Source organism: Carcharhinus amblyrhynchos, unplaced genomic scaffold (assembly GCF_965287045.1).
Source record: "Carcharhinus amblyrhynchos unplaced genomic scaffold, sCarAmb.v2.hapA chromosome_114, whole genome shotgun sequence".
Taxonomy (NCBI): Eukaryota; Metazoa; Chordata; class Chondrichthyes; order Carcharhiniformes; family Carcharhinidae; genus Carcharhinus; species Carcharhinus amblyrhynchos.
Genome location: NW_027649854.1, coordinates 392,905 through 413,996, shown reverse-complemented (window position 1 = coordinate 413,996; position 21,092 = coordinate 392,905). Strand labels below are relative to the sequence as shown.

Here is a 21,092-nt window from a genome sequence, read left to right as displayed (position 1 = left end):
TTCCATTCACTCACCACCCTCTGAGTGAAAAACTTACCCCTAACATCACTTCTGAACCTCCCTCCCCGCACCTTAAATCTGTGTCCTCTTGTAGCGACCATTTCAAACCGGGGAAATAGCCTCTGAGAGTCCACCCTATCTATTCCTCTCAACATTTTGTAAACTTCTATCAGGTCGCCTCTCAACCTTCGTCTCTCCAGGGAAAAGAGTCCCAGCTCCCTCAACCTAACTTCATAAGGCATGCCTCCCAGTCCAGGCAACATCCTTGTAAATCTCCTCTGTACCCTTTCAATAGCTTCTACATCTTTCCTATAGTGAGGCGACCAGAACTGCGCACAATACTCCAAATGAGGCCTGACAAGGGTCTTATAAAGTTCCAGCATTACCTCCCGACTCCTAAACTCAATCCCTCGATTAATGAAGGCCAGTACACCATACGCCTTCTTGACCACCTCCTCCACCTGCGAGGCCGATTTAAGAGACCTGTGGACCCGGACCCCAAGATCCTTCTGCTCCTCAACACTACTCAGACTTCTGCCCTTAATAGTGTACTCGTTCATCCCGTTGGTTCTGCCAAAATGGACGACAACACATTTATCCGCGTTGAAGTCCATCTGCCACTTCTCCGCCCAGTCCTGCATCCTATCTATGTCCTGCTGCAACTTTTGCCATCCTTCCAGATCATCCACAACACCACCGACCTTCGTGTCATCAGCGAACTTACTTACCCATCCCTCCACTTCCTCATCCAGGTCATTTATGAAAATGACAAACAACAAGGGTCCCAGAACAGATCCTTGAGGCACTCCGCTGGTGACTGACCTCCATTCAGAAAAAGCCCCATCCACAACCACTCTCTGCCTTCTGCAGGCAAGCCAGTTCTGGATCCACAAGGCCAAAGGCCCTTGGATCCCATGCCCTCTCACCTTCTCAAGAAGTCTTGCATGGGGGACCTTATCAAACGCCTTGCTGAAGTCCATGTACACTACGTCCACGGCACTTCCTTCGTCAATGTGTTCAGTCACATTATCGAAGAACTCAACTAGGCTTGTAAGGCACGACCTGCCCTTGACAAATCCATGCTGACTATTCCTGATCATGTCAAACCTCTCCAAATGTTCGTAAATCTTGTCCCTCAGAAGCCTCTCCATCAGCTTACCAACCACTGAGGTCAGACTCACCGGTCGGTAATTTCCCGGGCTATCTCTGTTCCCTTTCTTAAAAATAGGAACTACATCCGCAATCCTCCAATCCTCTGGAACCTCTCCCGTCTCCATTGACGACGCAAAGATCATCGCCAGGGGTTCTGCAATCTCTTCCCTCGCCTCCCACAGTATCCTGGGGTACATCCCATCTGGTCCCGGCGACTTATCTACCTTGATAGAATTCAAAAGTTCCAACACATCCTCCTCCTTAATATTCACGTACTCAATCCTTTCCATCTGCTGCAAATCCATAACAAAATCTCCCAGATCGGCTTCCACCGTGAATACTGAGGCGAAGTACTCGTTAAGCACCTCCGCCATTTCTTCTGGTTCCACACAAACCTTTCCCCCCTCACCTTTTATCGGTCCTATCCCTTCTCTTCTTATCCTTTTACCTTTCACATATTTATAGAAGGCCTGTGTGCAGTTTTTGTGTCTGAACCTGAGGAAAGATTATAAGCTAATAAGTTCATAACATATAGAACATAGAACATTACAGCGCAGAACAGGCCCTTCGGCCCACAATGTTGCGCCGACCAGTTAAAAAACAATGACCCTCTAACCTAAACCAATCCCCTTCCATCCATAAACCTATCCACGGATCTCTTAAACGCCCCCAAACTAGGCGCATTTACAACTGCAGCAGGCAGGGCATTCCAATCCCTCACCACCCTCTGGGTAAAGAACCTACCCCTGACATCCGTCCTATAACTACCACCCCTTAATTTAAAGCTATGCCCCCTCGTGCTAGCTTTCTCCATCCGAGGAAAAAGGCTATCACTGTCCGCCCTATCTAAAGGAACAGAATTAGGCCGTTCGGCCCATCGAGTCCACTCTGCCATTCGATCATGGCTGATATGCTCCTCATCCCCATTTTCCTGCCTTCTCCCCACAACCCTTCAGCCCCATTCCCAATTAAAAATCTGTCTAACTCTTCCATAAATTACTCACTGTCCCAGCATCCTTTGGGGTAGTGAATTCCACAGATTCACAACCTTTGAGTGAAGTAGTTTCTCCTCAACTCTGTTTTAAATTTGCTGCCCCTTATCCTCAGACTGACCTCTTGTCCCAGAATCCCCCACAAGAGGAAGCATCCGCTCCACATCTACTTTATAACTTTTTTGTTTCAGTCTTCACGGAGGAGGACGTGAGTAATTTGCCGGGTGTTAGAGATGGAAAGGTGGTAGGACTGGAGGGTCTCAATGACATTATTGTTACTAGAGAGGCGGTGCTCGACAGACTGGAGGGACTGATTGTGGACAAGTCCCCAGGACCGGATGGAATGCATCCAAGCGTTCTGAAGGAAATGGCGGAGGTGATAGTGGATGCCTTGGTGATTATTTTCCAAGCGTCGCTGGATTCCGGGGAAGTGCCGGAAGATTGGAAAACAGCTAATGTTACGCCGTTGTTTAAGAAGGGTGGCAGGCAAAAGGCAGGGAATTATAGGCCGGTTAGTTTAACGTCTGTTGTAGGTAAAATGTTAGAATCCATCATCAAGGAGGAAATAGCGAGGCATCTTGAGGGGAATTGCTTGATAGAGCAGACGCAGCACGGTTTCGTTAAGGGGAAGTCGTGTCTGATAAATGTATTGGAGTTCTATGAGGATGTGTTTAGGGCGGTGGATAGAGGAGAGCCGGTGGATGTGGTGTTTCTTGATTTTCAGAAGGCGTTTGACAAGGTACTTCACAAGAGGTTATTACAGAAGGTCAGGGGGCATGGAGTTGGGGGTAGGGTGTTAGCGTGGATAGAGGATTGGCTGTCAAATAGGAGGCAGAGAGTGGGGGTCAATGGGTGCTATTCGGATTGGCGGTTGGTGACTAGTGGAGTGCCCCAGGGGTCGGTGCTGGGGCCTCAGCTATTCACCATTTATATAGATGATCTGGAGGAGGGAACCGAGTGTATGGTGTCGAAATTTGCTGATGGCACCAAGATTGGTGGAACGGCAAATTGTGCGGAGGGTGTGGAGAGTCTGCAGATGGATCTAGATAGGCTGGGCGAATGGGCCAGGAACTGGCAAATGGAATTTAATGTTGGCAAGTGCAAGGTGGTCCACTTTGGTAGGAATAATGGTAGGAAGGACTATTACGTACGTGGCGAAAAACTGCAGCAGGCGACGGTGCAGAGGGACCTCAGAGTCCTTGTGCATGAGTTGCAAAATCCCAGCCTGCAGGTACAGCAGGTGGTCAGGAAGGCGAATGGGATGCTGGCCTTCATAGCGAGGGGGATTGAATATAAAAGTAGGGAGGTCTTGCTGCAGCTGTATAGGACATTGGTGAGGACGCAACTGGAGTACTGTGTGCAGTTTTGGTCGCTGCACTTATGCAAGGATATTTTAGCCTTGGAGGGAGTGCAGAGGAGGTTTACTAGGCTGATTCCGGAGTTGAGGGGGTTGAACTATGAGGAGAGGCTGAATAAACTAGGCTTGTACTCGTTAGAGTTTAGAAGAATGAGGGGAGATCTCATTGAGACGTATAAGATGATGAATGGGATGGATAGGATAGAGGTGGAGAGGCTCTTCCCGCTCAGAAAGGACAGTAGGACTAGGGGGCACAGCCTCAAGATAAAGGGGGGGCGGTTTAGAACGGAGTTGAGGAGGAACTTCTTCACTCAAAGGGTGGTGAATCTCTGGAATTCTCTGCCCGTTGAAGTGGTGGAGGCTGCCTCGCTCAATATTTTTAAGATGCGGGTTGATGGGTTTTTGATAAGCAAGGGGATTAAGGGTTATGGGGAGAGGGCGGGAATGTGGAACTGAGCCACGACAGATCAGCCATGATCTTATTGAATGGCGGGGCAGGCTCGAGGGGCTAGATGGCCTACTCCTGCTCCTATTTCTTATGTTCTTATGTTCTTATCCAGACCTTTTATCATCTTGCAAACCTCAATTTGGTCTCCCCTCATTCTTCTAAATTCCAGAGAGTATCGGCCTAAACTGTTCAATCTGTCTTCATACGACAAACCCTTCACTCTGGAATCAATCTAGTGAACCTCCTCTGAACTGCCTTCAATGTCACTACATCTTTCCTCAAATAAGGGGACCAAAAGTGTACACAATACTCCAGGTGCGGCCTCACCAATGCCTTGCTATGGAGAGAGAGAAGTGAAGGTTTACCAGGCTGATTCCTGGGATGGCGGGTCTGTCAAATCAAGAGAGACTAAGTCAGTTCGGATTATACTCACTGGAGTTTAGAAGAATGAGAGGGGAATCTTGCAGAAACTGATAACAGGGCATCCTGAGACGGGGGAGTAAACAGATAGATGTCATTGTCCACATTTGCACTAATGACATAGGCAGGAAGAGCGAAGAGGTTCTGCAAAGACAATTCAGGGAGTTCAGTCAGGAGCTTAAAAGCCGGACCTCGAGGGTAGAAACCTCAGATTACTTCCCCTGCCATGTGCTGGTGAAGATTGGAGCAGAGAATAAGTACAGGTGAATACGTAGTTAAAGAGCTGGCGTTAAGGGGAGAGCTTTAGATATATGGATCACTGTGATGGCTTCTGGGGGATGACAAGAAGGAAGGGTTGCACCTGAACTGGAGGGGCACCAATTTCGGCAGGGTTTAAACAAGTGTGGCAGGCGGGTAGGAACCAGATCATTAGGCCAGTAAGTGTAGGACTGGGGAAAAAGTGAGACTGAGATAGACACAGTGCAGAGTAAGAGCCGGCAGAGGGAGGCTGCGGGGACTCAGACTGAGATAGGCACAGTGCAGAGTAAGAGCCGGCAGAGGGAGGCTGCGGGACTCAGACTGAGATAGACACAGTGCAGAGTAAGAGCCGGCAGAGGGAGGCTGCGGGGCTCAGACTGAGATAGACACAGTGCAGAGTAAGAGCCGGCAGAGGGAGGCTGCGGGACTCAGACTGAGATAGACACAGCGCAGAGTAAGAGCCGGCAGAGGGAGGCTGCGGGACTCAGACTGAGATAGACACAGTGCAGAGTAAGAGCCGGCAGAGGGAGGCTGCGGGACTCAGACTGAGATAGACACAGTGCAGAGTAAGAGCCGGCAGAGGGAGGCTGCGGGACTCAGTGAGACTGAGATAGACACAGTGCAGAGTGAGAGCCGGCAGAGGGAGGCTGCGGGACTCAGACTGAGATAGACACAGCGCAGAGTAAGAGCCGGCAGAGGGAGGCTGCGGGACTCAGTGAGACTGAGATAGACACAGTGCAGAGTGAGAGCCGGCAGAGGGAGGCTGCGGGACTCAGACTGAGATAGACACAGCGCAGAGTAAGAGCCGGCAGAGGGAGGCTGCGGGACTCAGACTGAGATAGACACAGTGCAGACATTCCCCCTCATCCTTCTAAACTCCAATGAGAACAGACCCAGAGTCCTCATACGACAAGCTCTTCATTCCAAGGATTTTTCTTTGAACCTCCTCTGGACCCTTTCCAAGACCAGCACATCCTTAGATATGGAGACCAAAACTGTTCACAACGCTCCGAATAGGGTCTGACCAGGGCCTTATATATCCTCAGAAGTACATCCCTGCTCTTGTATTCTAGCCCTCTCCACATGAATGCTAACACTGCATTTGCCTTCCTAACTGCTGACTGAACCTGCATGTTACATAAGAACATAAGAAATAGGAGCAGGAGAAGGCCACCTAGCTCTTCGAGCCTGCCCCACCATTCCATAAGATCATGGCTGATCTAATAGTGGTTCAGTTCCACTTACCCGCTTGCTCCCCATAACCCTTAATTTCCTTCTTGATCAGAAATCTATCTACCTGTGACTTAAACATATTCAACGAGGTTGTCTCCACTGTTTCAATGAGCAGAGTATTCCAAAGATTCACTACCCTCTGGGAGAAGTTCCTCCTCAACTCTGTTCTAAATTGACTCCCCCTTATTTTGAGACTGTGCCCTCTAGTTCTTATTTCCTTTCTAAGTGGAAATAATCTCTCTGCTTCTACCTTGTCTAGCCCTTTCATTATCTTGTATGTCTCTATAAGATCTCCTCTCAGCCTTCTAAACTCCAATGAGTACAGGCCCAATCTACTCAATCTCTCCTCATAAGCTAACCCCCTCATCTCCGGAATCAACCTGGTGAACCTTCTCTGCACTCCCTCCAAGACCAATATATCCTTTCACAAATAACGGGACCAAAATTGCACACAGTACTCCAGCTGCGGCCTCACCAGTGCCTTGTACAATTGCAGCAAGACCTCCCTGCTTTTATACTCTACATTAACCTTAAGAGAATCTTGAACAATGACTCAAAAGTCTCTCTGTGTTTCTGATTTCCTCAGCATTTTCCCATTTAGAAAACAGTCTATGCCAATGAGGCGTTCAAGTCAGTGACCCTGACCTATACAAGAAAGCCAGATAAATCTAAGGAGACCCATTAAAGATACCAAGAGACAGTACCGGACCAGCTAGAGTCCCAGGCTAGCGACATCAACTCCCGCCAACTATAGCAAGGTCTGCAAGGCATAACAAGCTACAAGATGAAGGCATGTAAAATCACCAGTTCCAACGCATACCTCTCTAATAGAACATAGAACATAGAACACTACAGCACAAACAGGCCCTTCGGCCCACAAGTTGCGTCGATCACATCACCTACCAACCTACAGACCTATCTATAACCCTCAATCTCATTAAACCCCATATACTCATCCAGAAGTCTTTTAAAAGACCCCAGCGAGTTCGCCTCCACCACCACTGACGGCAGCCGATTCCATTCACTCACCACCCTCTGAGTGAAAAACTTACCCCTAACATCACTTCTGAACCTCCCTCCCCGCACCTTAAATCTGTGTCCTCTCGTAGCGACCATTTCAACCCGGGGAAATAGCCTCTGAGAATCCACCCTATCTATTCCTCTCAACATTTTATAAACTTCTATCAGGTCGCCTCTCAACCTTCGTCTCTCCAGGGAAAAGAGTCCCAGCTCCCTCAACCTAACTTCATAAGGCATGCCTCCCAGTCCAGGCAACATCCTTGTAAATCTCCTCTGCACCCTTTCAATAGCTTCTACATCTTTCCTATAGTGAGGCGACCAGAACTGCGCACAATACTCCAAATGAGGCCTGACAAGGGTCTTATAAAGTTCCAGCATTACCTCCCGGCTCCTAAACTCAATCCCTCGATTAATGAAGGCCAGTACACCATACGCCTTCTTGACCACCTCCTCCACCTGCGAGGCCGATTTAAGAGTCCTGTGGACCCGGACCCCAAGATCCTTCTGCTCCTCAACACTACTCAGACTTCTGGGTCAACGCATTCTATGCCCGTTTTGAGCAAGAGGTCAGTGAGAGCATGCCCTCCACCCCGGAAGCCCTGTATCCGAGGTCACCATTGCAGATGTCAGAGCAGCTTTCTCGACAGTCAACCCACAGAAAGTGACTGGCCCGGATGGGATACCCGGACAGGCACTCAGATCCTGCATGGATCAGCTGGCGGGGGTATTCACAGACATCTTCAACCTCTCTTTACAACAATCTGAGGTCCCTTCCAGCCTCCCAGACTACCTGGATCCACTAGTTTGCCTGCCACCGCAACAGGTTCACAGTAGATGCCATCTCCCTGGCCCTGCACTCAACCCTGGAACACCTAGATAACAAGGACACCTATGCCAGAGTTCTATTTATTGATTACAGCTCAGCCTTCAACACCACTGTCCTTACAAAACTCATCTCCAACCTGGCCTGGGCCTCGGCTCCTCCCTCTGTGACTGGATCCTGAACTTCCTAACTCACAGACCACAATCAGTAAGGATCGGCAACAACACCTCCTCCATGATCATCCTCAACACTGGGGCCCCACTAGGCTGTGTTCTCAGCCCCCTATTTTGCTCCTTGTACACCTATTACTGTGCGGCCAAATTCCCCTCCAATTCGATTTTCAAGTTTGCTGACGACACAATTATAGTGGGTCGGATCTCAAACAATGATGAGACAGGAATGAGATACAGAATCAGGTGAACTGGTGCGGCAACAATAATCTCTCCCTCAATCTCAACAAAAGGAAGGAGATTGTCATCGACTTCAGGAAGCATAAGGTGAACATGCCCCTGTCTACATCAACGGGGATGAAGTAGGAAGGGTCGAGAGCTTCAAGTTTTTAGGTGTCCAGATCACCAACAATCTGTCCTGGTTCCACCGCCCCCCCCCCCCCATGCCAACACTATAGTTAAGAAAGCCCACCAATGCCTCTACTTTCTCAGAAGACTAAGGAAATTTGGCATGTCAGCTACAACTCTCACCAATTTTTACAGATGCCTCATAGAAAGCATTCTTTCTGGTTATACAACAGCTTGGCATGGCTCCTGCTCTGCCCAAGATCGCAACGAACGATAGAAGGTTGTGAATGTAGCCCAATCCATCACTCAAACCAGCGTCCCATCCATTGACTTTGTCCACACTTCCTGCTGCCTCGGCAAAACAGCCAGCATAATTAAGGATCCCACGCACCCTGGACATTCTCTCTTTCACCTTCTTCCGTTGGGGAAAAGATATAAAAGTCTTGTATCTTTACAATAATCTGAGGTCCCTATCTGCTTCAAGAAGACAACCATCGTCCCGGTACCTAAGGAAGTCCAAGCAGTGTGGCTTAATGACTATCAGCCGGTGGCTCTGACACCCATCATTATGAAGTGCTTCGAAAGGTTAGTCACGGCACAAATCAACCAACTCAAGAATAGCTTCTTCCTTGCTGCTAACAGACTTTTGAATGGACTCCCCTTGCATTAAGTTGATCTTTCTCTATACCCTAGCAATGAACTACATTCTGCGCTCGTTTCCTTCTCTACGAATGCTATGTTTTGTCTGTATAGCATGCAAGAAACAATACTTTTCACTGTATGTTAATTCATTACAATAATAAATCAAATCAAATCCATTCCTCCTTCCAAAGTGCATGAAAAGTACACTTTTCCACATTGTATTCCATCTGCCCCTTCTTTGCCCACTCTCCTAACCTGTCCAACTCCTTCTGCAGCCCCCCTGCTTCCTTAATACTACCTGTCCCTCTACGTATCTTTGTAACATCTGCAAACTTAGCAACAGTGCCTTCAGTTCCTTCTTCCAAATCGTTAATGTATTTGGAGGAAGGAATAAGGGAAATTGTAAGCTTAGTCAAAAGAAAAACGGAAGCATACAAAAACTGATGCAGTCCTTGAGGAGTACAGTAAAAGTAGGAAGGAACTTAAGTGTGGAATTAGGAGGGCTAAAAGGTGCCATGGAATGTTGTTAGCAAACAGGGTCAAGGAGAATCCCAAGGCTTTTTATGCATACATTTGGAGCAAATGGGTAGCAAGGGAAAGAGTATAACAGAGAACATAGAACACTACAGCACAAACAGGCCCTTCAGCCCACAAGTTGCACCAATCACCAAAGGGCCAGTTACAGACAGCAGGGGGAAGTTGTGTGTGGAACCGGAGGAGATTGGAGAAGTATTGAACCAATATTTCTCTTCGGTGTTCACGCAGGGGGACATGAATATAGCTGAGGAGGACATTGGGTTGCAGGGGTGTAAAATAGAAAGTATTACGGTTGATAAAGAGGATGTGCTGGAAATTCTTGAGGGGCTGAAAATAGATAAGTCCCCTGGTCCGGATGGGATCTACCCTAGGATTCTCTGGGAGGCTAGAGAGGTGATTGCAGAGCCTCTGGCTCAGATCTTCAGGTCGTCATTGGTCTCTGGTGTAGTCCCGGAGGATTGGAGGATAGCGAATGTTGTCCCATTGTTTAAGAAGGGGAACAGAGACTTTGCCGGGAATTATAGACCGGTGAGTCTTACTTCTGTTGTGGGCAAGGTTTTAGAAAAAATTATTAGGGATAGGATTTATAGTTATTTGGAGTGTAATGAATTGATTAGAAATAGTCAGCATGGTTTTGTAGCAGGTAGGTCGTGCCTTACTAACCTTATTGAGTTTTTTGAGAAGGTGACCAAAGAGGTGGATGGGGGTAAGGCAGTTGACGTGGTATACATGGATTTTAGTAAGGCGTTCGATAAGGTTCACCATGGTAGGCTTCTGCAGAAAATGCAGATGTATGGGATTGTGGGTAATCTAGGAAGTTGGATCAGGAATTGGCTATCAGATAGGAGACAGAGGGTGGTGGTGGATGGTAAATATTCATCATGGAGTGCAGTTACGAGTGGTGTGCCTCAGGGATCTGTTTTGGGGCCACTGTTGTTTGTAATTTTTATTAATGATCTGGATGAGGGTATAGTTGGGTGGATTAGTAAATTTGCTGATGACACCAAAGTTGGAGGTGTGGTAGATTGTGAGGAAGGGTGTCATAGTCTGCAGGGAGACTTAGATAGGTTGCAGAGCTGGGCCGAGAGGTGGCGGATGGAATTTAATGCGGAGAAGTGTGAGGTAATTCACTTTGGTAGGAGCAACAGATGTGTCGAGTATAGGGCTAACGGGAGGACTTTGAATAGTGTGGATGAACAGAGGGATCTAGGTGTGTGTGTACATAGATCCCTGAAAGTTGGGAATCAAGTAGATAAGGTTGTCAAGAAGGCGTACGGTGTCTTGGCGTTTATTGGTAGGGGGATTGAATTTAGGAGTCGCAGTGTAATGTTGCAACTGTACACTACTCTAGTGCGGCCGCACTTGGAGTACTGTGTGCAGTTCTGGTCCCCGCATTACAAGAAGGATGTGGAGGCGTTGGAGAGGGTGCAGAGGAGGTTTACTAGGATGTTGCCTGGTATGGTGGGGAGGTCCTATGAGGAGAGACTGAGGGATCTAGGGTTGTTTTCGTTGGGAAGAAGGCGGCTAAGAGGGGATCTTATTGAAACATATAAGATGATTAGGGGTTTAGATAGGGTGGATAGTGATAGCCTTTTTCCTCGGATGGAGAAAGCTAGCACGAGGGGGCATGACTTTAAATTAAGGGGGGGTAGCTACAGGACGGATGTCAGGGGTAGGTTCTTTACCCAGCGGGTGGTGAGGGATTGGAATGCCCTGCCTGCTGCAGTTGTAGATGCGTCTAGTTTGGGGGCGTTTAAGAGATCTCTGGATAGGTTTATGGACGAAAAGGGATTGGTATAGGCTAGTGGGTCATTGTTTTTGTAACTGGTCGGCGCAACATCGTGGGCCGAAGGGCCTGTTCTGCGCTGTAATGTTCTATGTTCTATGTTCTAATCATATCCCTACCTACCAGGCCTATCTATAACCCCCAATCCCATTAGATCCCATATACTCATCCAGAAGTCTCTTAAAAGACCCCAGCAAGTTCGCCTCTACCACCACCGATGGCAGCCGATTCCACTCACTCACTACCCTCTGAGTGAAAAACTTACCCCTAACATCTCCTCTGTACTTGCTTCCCAGCACCTTAAACCTGTGTCCTCTCGTAGCAACCATTTCAGCCCTGGGAAACAGTCTCCGAGAATCCACCCTATCTATTCCTCTCAACATTTTATAAACCTCTATCAGGTCACCTCGCAACCTTCGTCTCTCCAGGGAGAAGAGACCTAGCTCCCTCAACCTATCTTGATAAGGCATGCCTCCCAATCCAGGCAACATCCTTGTAAATCTCCTCTGCACCCTCTCAATAGCTTCCACATCCTTCCTGTAGTGAGGCGACCAGAACAGCGCACAGTACTCCAAGTGGGACCCACTCAAAGACAATGAAGGGAACCACAGGAAACTGGTGAGGTCCTTAATGAGTACTTTGTATTGGTATTCACCAAGGAGAAGTTCATGACATGTTGAAGTCAAGGGTAGTTGTGTGAATGTTAATATATCGAATCGTTATTCTCATATCCCCATTCCTACCTCATAAGTGCTTAGCTAATTCCCTTTTTGTACAATTTATTGAAGTAATTTTGATTAGCTCATTTAAATGTCTCCAATTCCAATCTCTATCTCATTCAGTGGGATTAATTCGCAATTTTTCCATGAACCCAAGTACAGATACAATGGACCAAATGGCCTCATGCAGCAATGCTCGAACACAGCTCTGGATTCTCTGAGGACACTTCTTAAATCTCACAATTTCCAATCTTGGGATAAGTAGTGACATTCTCCAATTTAGATAACTTCTCGCAATACCTAGATTATTTTCCATTGTGGGTCAAAGTTTAGTAAACCTTGTGTTGTTCCATTTCTCCAACTGTCCTTTAAACCCCAAAACGTTTGTCTATCTCTTACTGAAGGTGAAAGAAAAGGACCACCCAAAGAGCGAGACAGTATCTCGTTCACTGCAGTGTTAGCCACATTCTATGTGAACACCATTCAAACAGCAAGCTCAGGTGAAACAGAGAAGCTGCACTGACCGAGGGCACTGACCTGGACATGGCTGTATGTAACAGGCTTCCATTTCTTTCAGCTCCTCCTGTGCCTCTGAGCAGTTCCTGCTGCGATAACCTGTCCCACACGTCTGGGAACAGGAGCTCCATTCTGACCAAACACACCTGTGACCTGCCAATGTACAACATAAAAGACACACAAAAATCTGTCAGTCACGATCGCAATCTCTCCCAATCTCTGAACCTCCCATAGGCTGTCTTTACCATCTCTGTTTCTCTCTATCCCTCACCCTGCCCTCCATCAATCTCTCACTCCATCTGTCCCTTCACGTATCTCGTTCTTTCTGTCATGTTTATTCTCTTTTGCCCCTCAGAGTTACTTCCTTACTCTTCTTTGTTCTTAGTCTCACACTCACTATCTCCCCCTCATTCTCAGCCTCTTCATCCATCTCTCCCCGCACCGTGCCTCCACCTTCAGGGCCTCTCCTTACCTGGGCAGGGTGGAATGCTGCAGTTCTGGGTTTGAGCACTGAGTCCTTCACACACTGAACCATTGTTCCGGGGTGGAGGATTGATACAAGCCCTAGTCCGTGTCTGTGACCCCTGGCCGCAGGTAACCGGACAGTCTGACCACGGTGACCATGGCGTCCATCCTCCATTCACTGAAGAGGACACAGGGAGAAAAGAATGAGGTCCAGAGAAGAGATACAAAAATCAATGCAAAACTGGATGGGAGACAGTGGGTGTAAAAAAACACTGAAATATCCAATCAGCCATGGTCATATTGAACAATAAATGGCAGCCAGCCTGTGACATCCATGTCCCATGAATGAATAACAAAAAGGTGGAGTTGAATGGCCTACTCTTGTTAATTTTGATTACTTGCTGTTATCAACAATGCATGAAGCATTCGGAACAAAGTGAATGAGCTGATGGCGCAGATCAGCACAAATGGATATGATCTAGTGGCCATTACAGAAACGTGGTTGCAGGGTGACAGGGACTGGGAGCTGAATGTCCAGGGGTATCAAGTGTTTAGGAAGGATAGGCGGGAGGAAAAAGGTGGGGGGGCGTAGCTCTGTCAATTAAGGATAATATCAGGGCAGGAGTAAGGGAAGATATAGGCTCCAAAGAGCAAAACGTGGAATCGTTGTGGGTGGAGATAAGGAATAGTAAGGGGAGGAAGACGCTGGTGGGTGTGGTCTATAGGCCCCCAAATAATAATTTTGAGGTGGGCCGGGCTATAAACAAGCAAATAAATGATGCGTGCAGAAACAGAACGGCGATAATTATGGGGGATTTTAATCTGCATATTGATTGGATGACCCAAGTCGGACGCGGTGGGCTTGAGGAAGAGTTCTTGGAATGCTGCCGGGATAGTTTCCTTGAACAGTGTGTAACGGAACCTACGAGGGAGCGAGCTATCTTAGATCTGGTGTTGTGTAACAAGGCAGGTAGAATTAGGGATCTTGTTGCGAGGGATCCTCTTGGGATGAGTGATCATTGTATGGTTGAGTTTTTGATGCAGATGGAGGATGAGAAAGTAGGGTCCCGGACCTGTGTTCTCTGTTTGAACAGAGGGGAGTACGATAGGGTGAGAGCGGAATTGACGAATGTAGATTGGAGGCACAGATTGGTCGGTAGGACGGCTGAGGGACAGTGGAGGATCTTTAAGGAGATCTTTTTCGGTGCTCAGCAGAAATATATTCCGATGGTAAAGAAGGAATGTAGGAGAAGGGATAACCAGCCATGGTTATCTAAGGAAATAAAGGAGAGTATTAAATTAAAAGCTGATGCGTTCAGAACAGCTAAAAATAGTGGGCGATTAGAAGATTGGGAAAGTTTTAAAAAACAACAAGGAATGACTAAGAAAGTGATAAAGAAAGGAAAGATAGACTATGAAGCTAAACTGGCTCTAAATATAAAAACTGATAGTAAAAGTTTTTACAAATATATAAAGGAGAGGAGACTGGCTAGAGTGAATGTTGGACCCTTAGAGGATGAGAGGGGGGATTTAGCGGTGGGCAATGAGGAAATGGCTGAGGCTTTAAATAAGTTTTTTGCCTCGGTCTTCACGGAGGAGGACACGAATAGTTTGCCGGATATTAAAGATAGAGGGATGGTAGGAGTTGAGGGCCTTAATACAATTACTGTCACTAGAGAGGTAGTGCTTGATAGACTAACGGGACTGAAGGTAGACAAGTCCCTGGGACCGGATGGAATGCATCCCAGGGTTCTGAAAGAAATGGCAGAGGTGATAGTGGATGCCTTAGTAATTATTTAACAAAATTCGCTGGATTCCGGGGAAGTGCCGGAAGATTGGAAAACGGCTAATGTTACGCCGCTGTTTAAAAAAGGTAGCAGACAAAAGGTAAGGAATTAAAGGCCGGTTAGTTTAACGTCTGTAGTTGGAAAAATGCTAGAATCCGTCATTAAAGAAGAGATAGCGAGGCACCTAGAAAAGAACAGTTTGATCAAACAGACGCAGCACGGATTCGTTAAGGGGAAGTCGTGTTTAACGAATTTATTGGAATTCTATGAGGATGTGACTAGTGTGGTATAGACAGAGGGGAACCGGTGGATGTGGTGTTTTCAGATTTCCAGAAGGCGTTTGATAAGGTGCCTCATAAAAGGTTCCTGCAAAAGGTTAGGGGACACGGAGCTGGGGGGTAAAGTGTTAGCGTGGATAGAGGATTGGCTGTCTAATAGGAAGCAGAGAGTTGGTATCAATGGGTGCTTTTCTGGTTGGCGGTTGGTGGCTAGTGGAGTTCCGCAGGGATCGGTGCTGGGGCCTCAGCTATTTACCATTTATATCGATGATCTGGAGGAGGGGGCTGAGTGTAGAGCAACGAAATTTGCTGATGACACAAAGATGAGTGGTAAAGCAAATTGTGCGGAGGGTGTGGAAAGTCTACAGAGAGATCTGGATAGGTTGAGTGAATGGGTGAGGACCTGGCAGATGGAATACAATGTTAGCAAGTGTGAGGTTATCCACTTTGGCAGGAATAATAGTAGGAGGGATTATTATTTAAAGGGCGAAAAGCTGCAGCATGCTATGGTGCAGAGGGACCTGGGGGTCCTTGTGCACCAGTCGCAAAAACCCAGTCTGTGGGTGCAGCAGGTGGTCAAGAAGGCGAATGGGATGTTGGCCTTTATAGCTAGGGGGATAGAATATAAAAGCAGGGAGGTCTTGCTGCAACTGTACAGGGCACTGGCGAGGCCGCAGCTGGAGTACTGTGTGCAGTTTTGGTCGCCGCACTTGAGAAAGGATATATTGGCCTTGGAGGGAGTACAGAGGAGGTTCACGAGGCTGATTCCGGAGATGAGGGGGTTGGACTATGAGGAGAGATTGAATAGACTGGGTCTGTACTCGTTGGAGTTTAGAAGGCTGAGGGGGGATCTTATAGAGACTGACAAGATAATGAAGGGGATGGACAGAGTAGAGGTAGAGAGATTCTTCCCGCTTAGAAAGGATAGCAGTACGAGAGGGCACAGCCTCAAAATAAGGGGGGGAGGGAGCAGTTTAGAACGGAGTTGAGGAGGAACTTCTTCATTGAAAGGGTGGTGAATCTCTGGAATTCTCTGCCCATTGAAGTGGTGGAGGCTACCTCGCTGAATATATTTAAGTCACGGGTAGATAGGTTTCTGATAGACAAGGGAATTAAGGGTTATGGGGAAAAAGCGGGAAAGTGGAACTGATCCACTTCAGATCAGCCATGATCTTATTGAATGGCGGGACAGGCTCGAAGGGCTAGATGGCCTACTCCTGCTCCTATTTCTTATGTTCTTATCAGGTGATACCAGCAGCAGCAGTCAGAGCACTGGTACCGTGGCTGGCTCTTTTGTTAAGCAGGGAGGGACAAAGAGGATAGGAGCAATAGTTATAGGGGACTCTATAGTTAGGGGTGCAGATAGATACTTCTGTGGATGTGAAAGAGACTCCAGGATGGTATGTTGCCTCCCTAGTGTCGGGGTCCAGGATGTCTCGGACAAAATGAACAGACAGAAAGCATCCTGAAGGGAGAGGACGAACAGCCAGAGGTTGGGCTACATATTGGTACTAACGACATAGGCAGGAAGAATGATGAGGTCCCGCAGCAACTGTTTAGGAAGTTAGGTAGTAAGTTAAAAAGCAGGACCTCTAGGGTTGTAATCTCAGGATTACTCCCTGTGTCACGTGCCAGTGAGGATAGAAATAGGAAGATAGTGCAGCTCAACATGTAGCGAAACAGCTGCTGTAGGAGGGAGGGTTCCAGATATCTGGACCACTGGGGTCTCTTCCAGGGAAGGTGTGGGACCTGTGCAAGAAGGATGGGTTGCATCTACACTGGAGAGGCACAAATATTTTGGCTGGGAGGTTTGTTAGTGACACACGGGAGGATTTAAACTAGTTTGGCAGGGGATGGGAATCAAAGCAAAGGTGAATTAGTTGAAGGGGAAGCAGAGAGTAGAGCCAGTAAGGCTCAGAGAAACAGCGGGCAGGGTGGGATTGCTAATCAGAGAGGGTCTTGTGGACTGAAGTGCATTTGTTTCAAAATGAGAAGTGTAACAGGTAAGGCAGATGAACTTAGAGCTTGGATTAGTATTAGGAACTGTGGTGTTGTTGCTATTACAGAGACTTGGTTAAGGGAAGGACAGGATTGGCAGCTTAACATAGGAAAATAGAAACATAGAACAGTACAGCATAGTCCAGACCCTTTAGAACATAGAACATTACAGCGCAGAACAGGCCCTTCGGCCCACGATGTTGCGCTGACCAGTTAAAAAACAATGACCCTCTAACCTAAACCAAACCCTTTCCATCCATAAACCTATCCACGGATCTCTTAAACACCCCCAAACTAGGCGCATCCACAACTGCAGCAGGCAGGGCATTCCAATCCCTCACCACCCTCTGGGTAAAGAACCTACCCCTGACATCCGTCCTATAACTACCACCCCTTAATTTAAAGCTATGTCCCCTCGTGCTAGCTTTCTCCATCCGAGGAAAAAGGCTATCACTGTCCACCCTATCCAAACCTCTAATCATCTTATATGTTTCAATAAGGTCCCCTCGTAGCCGCCTTCTTTCTAAGGAAAACAACCTCAAATCCCTCAGTCTCTCTTCATAGGACCTCCCCTCCATACCAGGCAACATCCTGGTAAACCTCCTCTGCACCCTCTCCAAAGCCTCCACATCCTTCCTATAATGTGGGGACCAGAACTGCACACAATACTCCAAGTGCGGCCGCACCAGAGTTTTGTACAGTTGCAACATGACGCTGCGGCTCTTAAATTCAATCCCCCTACCAATAAACGCCAAGACACCGTATGCCTTCCTAACAACCCTATCTATTTGATTCCCAACTTTCAGGGATCTATGTACACATACACCTAGATCCCTCTGTTCATCCACACTATTCAGAGTCCTACCGTTAGCCCTATACTCTACACAACCATTATTCCTGCCAAAGTGAATTACCTCACACTTTTCCGCATTAAACTCCATCCGCCACCTCTCGGCCCAACTCTGCAACTTGACCAAGTCTCCCTGTAGACTAAGACACCCTTCCTCACTATCTACCACACCTCCGACTTTGGTGTCATCAGCAAATTTACTAATCCACCCAGCTATACCCTCATCCAGATCATTTATAAAAATTACAAACAGCAGTGGCCCCAAAACAGATCCCTGAGGCACACCACTCGTAACTGAACTCCATGTCGAATACTTGCCATCAACCACCACCCTCTGTCTCCTATCCGCCAGCCAATTCCTAATTCAATTTCCTAAATCACCTTCAATCCCATACATCTGCAATTTCTGCAGAAGGCTTCCATGGTGAACCTTATCAAACGCCTTACTAAAGTCCAAATACACCACGTCAACTGCCTTACCCCCATCCACCTCTTTGGTCACTTTCTCAAAAAACTCAATAAGGTTAGTAAGGCACGACCTACCCTCCACAAAACCATGCTGACTATCTCTAATCATTTCATTACTCTCCAAATAACTTTAAATCCTATCCCTAATAATTTTTTCTAAAACCTTACCCACAACAGAAGTAAGACTCACCAATCTATAATTCCCAGGGAAGTCTCTGTTCCCCTTCTTAAACAATGGGACAACATTCGCTAACCTCCAATCTTCTGGCACTATACCGGTGACCAACGACGACCTGAAGATCAGAGCCAGAGGCTCTGCAATTTCCTCCCTTGCCTCCCAGAGAATCCTTTGGCCCTCAATGTTGTGCCAAGCTTTGTCTGAAACCAAGATCAAGTTATCCCCTCCCTATCATTCTGGAGTGCTCCATGTGCCTATCCAATAACCGCTTGAAAGTTCCTAAAGTGTCCAACTCCACTATCGCAGCAGGCAGTGTACGTCTCTGCATGTCTACTTTATCTATCCCCCTCAGCACCTCATAACCCTCTATTAAGTCACCTCTCATCCTCCTCCACTCTGAAGAGAAAAGCCCCAGCTCCCTCAACCTTTCCTCATAAGAGCTACCCTCCAAACCAGGCAGCATCCTGGTAAATCTCCTCTGCACTGTCTCCAGTGGTTCCACATCCTTCTTATAATGAGGCGACCAGAACTGCACACAATATTCCAAATGTGAACTTAGAACATAGAACACTACAGCACAAACAGGCCCTTCGGGCCACTAGTTGCGCCGATCACATCTATACCTACTAAGCCATAGACCTATCTATAACCCCCAATCCCATTAGATCCCATATACTCATCCAGAAGTCTTTTCAAAGACCCCAGCGAGTTCGCTTCCACCACCACTGACGGCAGCCGATTCCATTCACTCACCACCCTCTGAGTGAAAAACTTACCCCTAACATCTCCTCTGTACTTGCTTCCCTGCACCTTAAACCTGTGTCCTCTCGTTGCGACCATTTCAGCCCTGGGAAATAGCCTCCGAGAATCCACCCTATCTATTCCTCTCAACATCTTATAAACCTCTATCAGGTTGCCTCTCAACCTTCGTCTCTCCAGGGAGAAGAGACCTAGCTCCCTCAACCTATCTTCATAAGGCATGCCTCCCAATCCAGGCAACATCCTTGTAAATCTCCTCTGTACCCTTTCAATAGCTTCCACGTCCTTCCTATAGTGAGGCGACCAGAACTGCGCACAGTACTCCAAGTGGGGTCTGACAAGGGGCTTATAAAGTTGCAGCATTACCTCCCGACTCCTAAACTCAATCCCTCGATTAATGAAGGCCAGTACACCATACGCCTTCTCAACCACATCCTCCACCTGCGAGGCCGATTTAAGAGTCCTATGGACCCGGACCCCACGATCCCTTTGCTCTTCCACACTGCTAAGAGTCTTACCCTTAATATTATACTCCTTCATCCCATTTGACCTGCCAAAATGGATCACTACGCACTTATCTGCGTTGAAGTCCACCTGCCACTTCTCTGCCCAGTCTTGCATCCTATCTATGTCTCACTGCAACTTCTAACATCCCTCCACATTATCCACAACACCACTAACCTTCGTGTCATCAGCAAGCTTACGAACCCATCCTTCCACTTCCTCATCCAGGTCATTTATGAAAATGACAAACAGCAAGGGTCCTAGAACAGATCCCTGGGCCGCTCCACTGGTGACTGACCTCCATGCAGAAAAAGACCCATCCAGAACCACTCTCTGCCTTCTGCAGGCAAGCCAGTTCTGGATCCACAAGGCCAAAGCCCCTTGGATCCCATGCCCTCTCACCTTCTCAAGAAGTCTTGCTTGGGGAACCTTATCAAATGCCTCGCTGAAGTCCATGTAAACCACATGCACCGCTCTTTCTTCGTCAATGGGTTTAGTCACATTTTCAAAGGACTCAACTAGGCTCATAAGGCACAGCCTGCCCTTGACAAAGCCGTGCTGACTATTTCTGATCACACTAAACTTCTCTAAATATTCATAAATCCTGTCTCTGAGGACCTTCTCCATCAACTTACCAACCACTGAGGTCAGACTCACCGGTCGGTAATTTCCCAGGCTATCCCTGTTCCCTTTCTTGAAAATAGGAACCACATCCGCAATCCTCCAATCCTCCGGAACCTCTCCCGTCTCCATCGACGACGCAAAGATCATCACCAGGGGCTCTGCAATCTCTTCCCTCACCTCCCACAGTAACCTGGGGTACATCCCATCTGGTCCCGGCGACTTATCTGTCTTGATAGAATTTAACAGTTCCAACACATCCTTTTTCTTAACGTCCACATACTCAATCTTTTCAGTCTGCCGCAAGCCTACAGTACAACCATCAAGAGTGAGAGGATTTGAGTATAGGGATAGGGATGTTTTACTGCAATTGGATAAGGCATTGGTGAGGACACACCAATGTGTAGTTTTGTGTGCAGTTTTGGTCTCCTTATCTGAGGAAGCATGTCCTTGCTATAGAGGGAGCACAGCGAAGGTTTACCAGGCTGATTCCTGGGATGGCAGGTCTGTCATATTAGGATACATTAAGTCAGTTAGGATTATATTCACTGAAGTTTAGAAGAATGAAAGGGGGTTGCAAAGAAACTTATAAAATTCTAACAGGATTAGACAGGGTAGATTCAGAAAAAATGTTCCCAATGGTGGGGTAGTTCAAAACTTATGGTCATAGTTTGAGGATAAGGGGTAATCCTTTTAGAACTGAGGTGAGGAGAAATTTCTTCATGCAGACTTCCCTCTTCCACATCACTACTATCTACCGTGA

At 47.4% G+C, this 21,092-nt stretch overlaps 1 protein-coding gene across 1 annotated transcript in view; it reads right to left on the bottom strand.

Moving 5' to 3' along the window:
• Positions 1-21,092, bottom strand: part of sspo (SCO-spondin) — a gene marked incomplete at its 5' end in the record, with an annotated part of 592,643 nt that overhangs the window by 179,124 nt on the left and 392,427 nt on the right. Inside the window, 2 exons of the mRNA XM_080183006.1 lie at positions 12,443-12,574; positions 12,894-13,064. Of these exons, the coding sequence (XP_080039132.1) occupies positions 12,443-12,574; positions 12,894-13,064 (303 nt within the window). The remainder of the gene's footprint in view (positions 1-12,442; positions 12,575-12,893; positions 13,065-21,092) is intronic.